Source organism: Cricetulus griseus, chromosome 2 (assembly GCF_003668045.3).
Source record: "Cricetulus griseus strain 17A/GY chromosome 2, alternate assembly CriGri-PICRH-1.0, whole genome shotgun sequence".
Classification (NCBI taxonomy): domain Eukaryota; kingdom Metazoa; phylum Chordata; class Mammalia; order Rodentia; family Cricetidae; genus Cricetulus; species Cricetulus griseus.
Genome location: NC_048595.1, coordinates 375228736 through 375237782, shown reverse-complemented (window position 1 = coordinate 375237782; position 9047 = coordinate 375228736). Strand labels below are relative to the sequence as shown.

The window sequence follows — 9047 nt, the reverse complement described above, 5'->3', positions numbered from 1 at the left end:
CACCAGCATGATCTGAGATTCATTGGCAAGGTCATCTTGGATCTTTCTTCCTTGCCCCTAGATAAGCTCTGTGTCACCCCAGTACCTCTGAAGCCTTCCTTGTATTCCCAGAGACACCTTCCTCAGGCAGACCTTCCAGCCCTGCCCCTGTCCTGGTGGGTTTCCCAACCAGCCATCACCACTTCCTTCTCCTTTGATGCTCAAGCCTCCACTTCCCTCCATACACGCCCAGGAGCTTTACCACTGGATCCATGTGTGTTGATTGAGGACCTACTATGTGCCAGACACTTTACAAAAAGCAGAGATCATAGCAGTCACACAAACCAGCTCTAGACCTAACACCATAACTAAGGAAATAAACACTGTGGGAAGTGAGAAGCTGCAAAGGACTGAAGTAGATGGGGATGAGCAGCCAGTGGGGCTGGCCTTTGCTATGTGGTTGCTCTCTGTGCCTGTAGGAACTAGGGAATAAGACAGCTCCCGGAGTACAGCAGATGATGCCGATACAAAGGCCCTGAAGTTGGCATGGGGCCATGGGCTCTAGAAACCTCCAGAAGGAAGGATAGAGGAATAATTCAGCCTGTGATATGGGTGTCTGGTCAGTAGACCATTCAGGACCATCCCTGTCTTTCTCTGAACTGCTCGCTCAGATACATCACCCGTGCCAGTTTTCTCCATCCACCATTTGGAGCTGGGGAAAAAACTCAGGTGGTCCGGTGTGGCAGAAGCCACCTCTTCACACTGAGCTGTTAATCTTCAGTGTGTCATCTTCTCTACCCACAGTGGAATCATCCTTCTCCCTCATGCTTCCACTCTGGCTACCCTTTGCTCTCCCTGCCATCCCCTGCCCCTTCATGTGCCCTTTTGATTTGAAATTTTCTCCTCTATAACTATGTTATTAATTTTCTTTCATGATTTTCATGGGTGGCTCTGCTCTTGGGGAATCCCACACCCTCCCTTGGGCTGTGATTCATGGCTCCAGCTGGAGGTAGCAGTCTCTGGGAGACAAGCAACTTCCCTGCAAGGATTCTTGTCATGGACACCTCCATAGCAGGGCTCTGCTTCCTGCTGTCCTCAGACTCAGAACAAATCACATCCCCAGTATACACGCTGGGTAGCCCAGTGCCCCAGCACCCTAAGGCTTGCTATGGAGAACTACCTGTCTCCAGGCATCTCCTTCTCCCAGCCCTGGGATAACTGCCCTGCTTGGGCCTTTCCACCTCAGAAGCCCCATGAATTGCACTTTTCCTAGTCGCCTCATCACACCCCAGTGGCCAAAGTCAGACCCTTCATCTCTTGACTTCCAAATGTCTCATATTCCCCACTCAGTGACCACAATCCACTTCAGGCATCCAGAAAGTAGTCATCCAGCAACTCCATATTCTGATAACTTCTAGATATTGGGACTTCCATAAGGAACAAGAGACAGGATTTGACATCCAGAGAAGAAAGGTGGGTGGCAGATACTTTGGATCATTAGTGAGAGTGTGTCAGGCTGCAAAAAATCACAACAGTGGAGACAAAACAGACCTCTTTATCTGTGGTCAATATGTATGAGTGACGGCACCTTCCTGGAGGTGAGAATGAGCAAGACCTGAACCGTATGTTTGGGAGGAAATGGCAAGAACGAAGGATTGGAGTAGGCACCATTCCCATACTTACAGATGAGGCTGAGCCCAGAAAGGTTAAATCCCAGCATGGGACCATACAACAAATAGGTAGCAGAGCTGGATTCCAGGCCAGATGCAGTTGGCTCCACAACCTCTTCTGTCCCACCTCCCAGCTTTCTCCTGAGCCAGAATAAGACCAGTGGGTACCTGCAACCAAGGGCACCTCACTTTCTTATTGGTTTGTGCACTAGGATAGCTGGTCCTATTGCCTTGCTTGACCTTCTGACCTTTTCTTAAGACCTTGATGGGTCTTCTGGTCAACAAAAAGCCTTCTGAGCCCCTTGAGGATAGAATTAACTGCTTTCTATTCTGGGCTTGCATATCTTTTGTTCATTCACTCATCAAACTCATATTGCAGACCTAGTATGTGACAGGCAATCTTGGATATCAGTCTGAAATTCCAGATACAAAATTAAGTGCCACAAGGGTATGTACTGGGTAGGAAAGCACAGCAGGGGATAACAGATACCCATGACTGTCCCAACTGGACCATAGTGTCCTGGAATACCAGTCCATTTGTCAAGTTCTTTGATTTGATTATTTTTATCTCAGCAGCATCCCTAACCCCTCAGCATATTGTCTAGCCCAGAGACAGCACACATTTGGATTTTGCATCAGCAAAAGAATTCTTTTTTAGTGTATACCTACTATGTGCTTGGCTGTATTGGGGGTTGGAAATATAGCATGAACACAGTGGATAAAATCTCGGCCTTCCTGAGATTTGCGTTCTGCTGGGAATAGAATGGAATCAAATGAATGATTTGCATCCCTAATTAATTAATTAGCATGCAGAGAAGAGAGAGAATGAGAGCATGGAGTGGAGAGGTCTCAGAACATGGCAGCCAGCTCTGTGACAGGAGCAGAGGTCTCAGCTTCCCGTTCCCCACACCCACATACATACCTGCTCCTTCCTATGCTCCCCACCTCAGGGTGGGTCCCTTGCTCACCTGAATCTCCCCAGGTGCTCCTGCCCACCACACTCCCATCCAGAGTTCCCCTATGCTGGCCCAGGCTGCCTCATCACTGGCATGGGGACTGACCACGTCAGCCTGGATGTCCCATACCCCAGACTTGGTTGATGTCTTCCCTCCAGGTTATTTCTTCTGCTCTGACCTCTTTCAAGACTTCTGGGCACCTGCCACCATTGTGTCAGCATCAGCCATACTTTGTTGTTGTGTTTCCTTGTAACTGTGTCCAGTAGTCTCTTCACACACATCTAAACATCTACAGTCTGTTTCCTCAGTCTAGAATGTTCTCTCTTCTCGATTCCCCAACCCCCACCTACCCCCATATTGGCCTACACAGAAAATGCTCTCTCTCTCTCTCTCTCTCTCTCTCTCTCTCTCTCTCTCTCTCTCTCTCTCTCTGTCTGTCTGGTCTCTCTCTCTCTCTCTCTCTCTCTCGTGTGTGTGTGTGTGTGTGTGTGTGTGTGTGTGTGTGTGTGTGATCCTCCTACCTCTGCCTCCCGACTGCTGAGATCACAAACATGTCCTGCCATGCCTGAATTCTCCCCTTTACCTTTTCAGAGACTGCCCCACTCCCCAGGAGTCAGCAAAGTACCTGACATGCAGTAGATAGTTGAGTTTGGATTTTTAAAAAGTTGAATGAATCAGCTTTGGACTTGTTAGTTTAGTCAAAGCACTTGAAAGTGCTCACATCTCTGCTGACCCACTTATTTGACATATGACCTTGGGCTTGGGATGTGACCTCTCTGGGTTTTTGCTCACCTAAAGGCAAGGTTCTTAGCACATAATTAAGGATTATTTGATCTGATTGTGGTATCAGCATGAACACACCTGGTACCCAAAAGTTTCTCTGTAAACTGTGGCTGAGAAGCTGGTAGTCCTGAGGCAAGCCTGTCTCAGAATGCTCAGAACTGGACTGACTCCCAGGTCTGTCATACCCTAAGTCTTAAAAATGATGCCAGATACTTGCATCCCTGGGTGGCTCTGTTTCCTAACCTGTAAATGGGAGTAGGGTGATACCTTTCATAGGAGGGTTGTGGGAATCAGCATAGGCCAGCACCCAACAAATGTCAGCCTGTGTCATAGCTGTTAACACATAACACTGGTGACCACAGCACAAGGCTTGTACCCCCAGTTCCTGATAAATGAAAATACAAGTTTCCAGAGAGAGTAAGCAACTGTCCAAGGTCAAACCAGAAGGAAACAGCAGCCTTGCACTTCAAGGCCAGGTCTGCTGCACCCAAATCCCATGTTATTTCCACTCCGTCAAAGAGGCATCTCAAAATAGGCCTGTGGCATTTCAGCTAATTTCCTCTAAGCCCTTCCCAAGTAACAAACGGCAGTCACACAAAGCTGTTCCCTAGACATCCACTCATCAGCCACTGAGTGCAGGTGCCTGGTGCGTCCCAAGCAGCAAATAGGGCCTGAGCAGGGCCAGCTCTCCCAGGTGGCCCTTCCTAGCCTTCACAAGGACCCTATGGCATAGAACCTATTTGGAAAGGGGGGAGATGGTGTGAGAGGAGAAGTATGCAGAAGATATGCCATAGGTGTACATGGGTAAAGAAATGAGAGGTGTCCCCCTTGCTGTATGCCAGGCTCCTCACCTTTCTTCCGCCATATGAAGTCCACAATATCACTGCTTGGTCATCATTTACCAAGAATCTACTATGGATTCAAAACTTCATGGGTTCCAAAGTCTTAACTGTGATCACTGCTCAGCTCTTGACCTCAAAGCCTTATGAGGCAATGAAGGGGTCACAGCACAATTAAGTGTGATCAATGTGTTGACCAACGTCATAGCAGTGTGGCAAGCAGTGAAAAGCAGGGAGTAGCTGGGAAGTTTCTGAGAGGAGTAGACAGGTGCTTAGAGACCCATTTTCCAGACACTGAAACTGAGTCTTCAGGAAGCCAACTTGAACAGAATATGGCAATTGTCCAAGTCCCGAGTGAAGCTGTGTCCCCAAGCCTGTTCTCCTTGCATCAGTCTCTGTTGTCTCCATGCAGGCTGTAAGGACTACTTCCCTTCCCCCTGCCCCCCGCCCCTGTTATTTTCCTGGTGACGATCTGGCCTGAAGATGAATCAAATGCTGCAAATGTTATAACCACTGTCAGCAGTTCCAAAGTTAGCAGAGTCTGCAGACAAACAGAGCCTTCAGAGCTTCTGCTATGGGTGCCTTTTAAGCAGAAAGCTGGGGGGGCGGTTATTGGGAAGAGGGAAAAGGATGGACAGAAGTGGTTTTGCCTCCACTGTGCCTGGGCAGGTCAAAGGCAGTCAAGGTGACAGGCACCAATGACGGGAAACCTCTTGGACACATATAAGGACACCCAAGCATCTCTCCCTGATGACTGTCATCCTCAAAAGACCTAGGTGATCTCAGGAGCCTTGACACCTGTGCCTCACATATTTCTTAAGGATAGCTACCCAATGGGGCTGGAGGGTGGCTCAGCCATTAAATATTAGACTGACAACCAAAAAGTATAAGGGTAGCAGCCCAAGAAAAACATACACCCAAGCCATTACTGAGCTGCCCCTGGGATGAGCAGGCCATTCCTTCCCTCCTCCTCACTGCTACTCTTGCCCTCCTAGGACAGGAAAGCAAGGTCTGAGAACCCTTCCCCTGCAAGCCAGCTCCAGCTTCTACTAAAATCTCTCAGCACAGTTGCAGAGTCCTGAGTCCCATTCTCCAGATGCCAGGACCTTCCCCCCTGAACCAGAGAGACAACTATCTATCCTCAGAAGGGCCCTTCTTGTCTAAAGAGGGAGCAAAGACTGGGAGAAAATGAAGTTTTATGCAGAGCAGTGAAACAGGAAGTTTCTACCTGTGACTTGGAAGGTGATAGGAAGAAGTTAGGCAGTGAGCTTCACACCCCAAGAAACTATTTCTCCTTCATTCCTCTTCTGTGTTCACCCTAATTTCGGGATCACTGATAAATTATCAAGCAAGTCTTCTCAAAACAAAATGAGTAGATGGAATTACCAAATCCTGAAATCAAAGTGTCTCTCTACACCCTTCAACTGACCCACTCAACTAACGGCTTTCTCTATCCCCTCCCCCAAATGGAAAAACATAACCTAGAGACTGCCTCATATGTTCTTTTACTTAGTCACAAAACTGGTCAGAGAAAACATGTCATCTACAGTGTGAGCATTGCCAAAGTGCATCAATTTCCAGGGTCACATTAGGGAAAAGTTGCACACACAGTCTGTAAAGGTGACACATGAATCAGCCCGGGCTCACAGTTCTCACAGAAATGCCTTTTTAAAATCTCTTCAATCTCATTTATGAATGACGAGGGAAACTTGGAAAGAGCTACACTCACCCACTTCTCCTGAAAACATTTTTATCCTTGAGATGAGTATCATGGCCCGAACCCCAGTTACCAGCCACCCTTCCCTAATTCTGTCACACAGATAATCCTTCCAAAATGTCTACTTGTGGAAGCAAGATGTAGAATTTCACAGAAAACTACAGAGCGTCACAGACAGAGCTATGCGCACCTCTGTTAGCCAGAAAGACACAAAGATCAAGAAGGGAATGAGGAAAGAAATGCATCTATCTAGCCAATAAAATAACAACCTCCCTTCCCCTGAAAGCATCGTAGAACCCATGACTGGGGGAAAGCACATAGAGATTATGTTCGTAATTACCCATCCAGATTCTATGTCCATTTCTTCCAGGTGGGAAAGCAGCTGATTGAAGTTTTGTGGCAGTTGGACTGGGAGGGTTGTATTTGAAGCTCTGGGCACGTAGAGATGGAATGAGAAGGAAGCTGATCTGGAAGAAACACAGAGGGGGAGGGAAGAGGAGAGAAAGGGAGAGAGGGGGAGAGAGGGGAGAGGAGAGAGAGAGAGAGAGAGAGAGAGAGAGAGAGAGAGAGAGAGAGAGAGAGAGATCGCCAGCTACGCCTTCCTCCCAGCTCCAGGAGGCCCCGGCCAGCGCTCATTCCGGAACTGTGGTACAGGAGTCGGAGGGGGGAGGCCAGGCAGCCCCGTGCTCGGCCCTGGCCTGGCAGTCCCGGGAGGACAGAGGCCCGTGGCCCAGGCCCCACTCCTGGAGGGCTACAGAGCTCAGGGAGCGCACAGAGTGGGGAGCTGTCCAGTTCAGCACCACGGCGACGCAGTAGGTGGGCGCTCCTGCTCCAAGAGCTGTCCAGTCCAGCACCGCGGCGATGCTGTAGGTGAGAACGCCCGGTCGCGGAGAGCTGTCCAGTTCAGCACCACGGCGATGCAGTAGGTGGGAGCGCCCGGCCGGGGAGAGCTGTCCGTTTCGGCAGCGCGGCGATGCTGTACTGTAGCTAGGAGCGCCTGGCCCGGGGCTGCGCTGCCGCGAGCGGGGGAGGCGGGCGGGCCTGCCTGCTGCAAGACGCCGGCTCGCGCGCCCTGTCGCTCGCTCACTCGCTGGCTTCCAAGGAGCTTTGCGGATCGGGGGAGGGAACCCCGCCTCGATTCTCTGGGAGAAACCCCCTCCCTCCCCACTTCGCCGACACTACCCCCTCCGCCAACAACAATAACCGCGGCTGCTCGTCCTGCCGCCGCCGCGCCCGCCAGCCCTGCTGCCACCGCCGCCACCGCTGCCGCCGGGGCACAACCATGGGAGGCGAGACCCCCGCACCGGTGCAGCTGAGCTCGAGGGCTTGCAGAAGACTGGACAGTCTCCTCTGAAACGGAGGCACCCCGAGAACCCCCTTCCTCCCCAAGGAAGAGAACTGGCAAAGCCACGGATTTTCATGGCGCAGGCCGCAAAGCCGCGAACGAAGACCGAAGGTTGCTTCCCGGCTCTCCCAGTCTCTAACTGTCTAGGTCCGGACCATGAGAGATGGTGTTGAAAATTCGGCTGTTCCCTGGCGCGCCGTGGAAGCCATCTCCAAATTAGCGATCACATATGGAAACTGGAGACCAGAATTTTAGGAAAAGAGATTAAGGCATCTCACTTGGGGGGGTGGGGGGTGTCTTTTTATTTATTTTCCCTTTTTTAAAAAAAAAATCGCTGCAACTGGAACAGTTTTTTGATCTCAAAAGGCAAGCCTCTCTTCCCGTGTGATCTTTATAATTTACACACTTTTCCGTGAGCTTTCTTATCTCCCTTTTTTTATATCTCTCCATATTCTCTATTCACACATATATCCATTATATTAGTAGTGGAATTACCATTCGCACCCTCACACACACGCTCCTGAGAACCAGAAGTCGGTTGGGTGTTTATATAATGAAGAATTATGGGGCTGTTTGATCGAGGTGTTCAAATGCTTTTAACCACCGTTGGTGCTTTCGCTGCCTTCAGCTTGATGACCATCGCTGTGGGAACCGACTATTGGCTGTACTCCAGAGGGGTTTGCAAGACCAAAAGTGTCAGTGAGAATGAAACCAGCAAAAAGAACGAGGAAGTTATGACCCATTCCGGATTATGGAGAACCTGCTGCCTCGAAGGTATTTGATTTCTTTCCTCCTCCCCTTCCCACGCCGCCCCTCCCTCCCCACTCCCCCTCCCCACCCGACTCCAAATAAGTCCCCTCCACATTCCACCATTTTCCCACTTCACTCCCTCCGCTGCTGCCGCTGCAGATCAAGGTTGGCTGGGTTAGTTTCAGAGGAAAGAAAATCAATAAGCAAAACCCACACTCTCCACTCTTTGGCTTCCACCCTGTCCTCCCAACCCTCCTCATTGGAATGATCTATGCTACGGTGAAAACATGAAAACACGAGATTGTCCGTAGAGTCGGATGTGCTCTGGCAGCTTTGGAGTCATTAAGGTTTGCCTTTGGGTCTAGCTTTGCTAACCTATGAGGAGGGAAGATTATTTCTTCCCTGGGTGCTGCTCGGCCTTTTGAAATGAAGGATTCAGAAAAGGTTCTTCCCCTCACTCCTCAAAAGTTACAGACCCATCACCAACTGTAAATCTCCTTTTTAAAAGAGCAGTTGTTTCTAAGAATCCTTATTTGGTAGATTCTAATTATTCCAGGAGCTCAAGCCGAGTTCAAGAGCATTTCGTAATGTCTATGAGCCCCACGTATCATGCGAGGTGGCTGGCTGTGTGTTTGTGTGTGTTTTAAGGTTTACAAATTCTATAAATGCATGCGTCTCTCACAGGAAACAAGCCCAAGTTCTAATAAACAGTGGTCACTTGCGGGTTAGGCTGAGCGCTGATTTGCTTCCACACAGAGTGACATGTCTGTCATCCAGAAGCAAGTCAAGTCAGCACGGTGCAGGCAGGAGGCGAGGGCATGGAGAGGTTGAGGGGGAATGGTAAAGCATGGGGTGGGGGTGCCAGCTGTTGGCCTTGATCTTGCAGAGTCATTGGGGCATGTGTGCTGATGTGCCATGGGCCAAGGGGCTCCCATAGCGTAAAGGCTGGAGACTAGGGCATGAAGGAGGCATGTGCTTCTGGGACACATTAATAAATACAAGAGGAGG

General features: G+C 49.8%; 1 protein-coding gene across 1 annotated transcript in view; it reads left to right on the top strand.

The window, feature by feature from the left end:
- The first annotated feature begins 7852 nt into the window (after positions 1-7852).
- The window catches only part of Cacng2 (calcium voltage-gated channel auxiliary subunit gamma 2), a 132981-nt gene continuing 131786 nt past the window's right edge, over positions 7853-9047 (top strand). The window contains exon 1 of the mRNA XM_035439177.1: positions 7853-8063. Within this exon, the coding sequence (XP_035295068.1) occupies positions 7853-8063 (211 nt within the window). The remainder of the gene's footprint in view (positions 8064-9047) is intronic.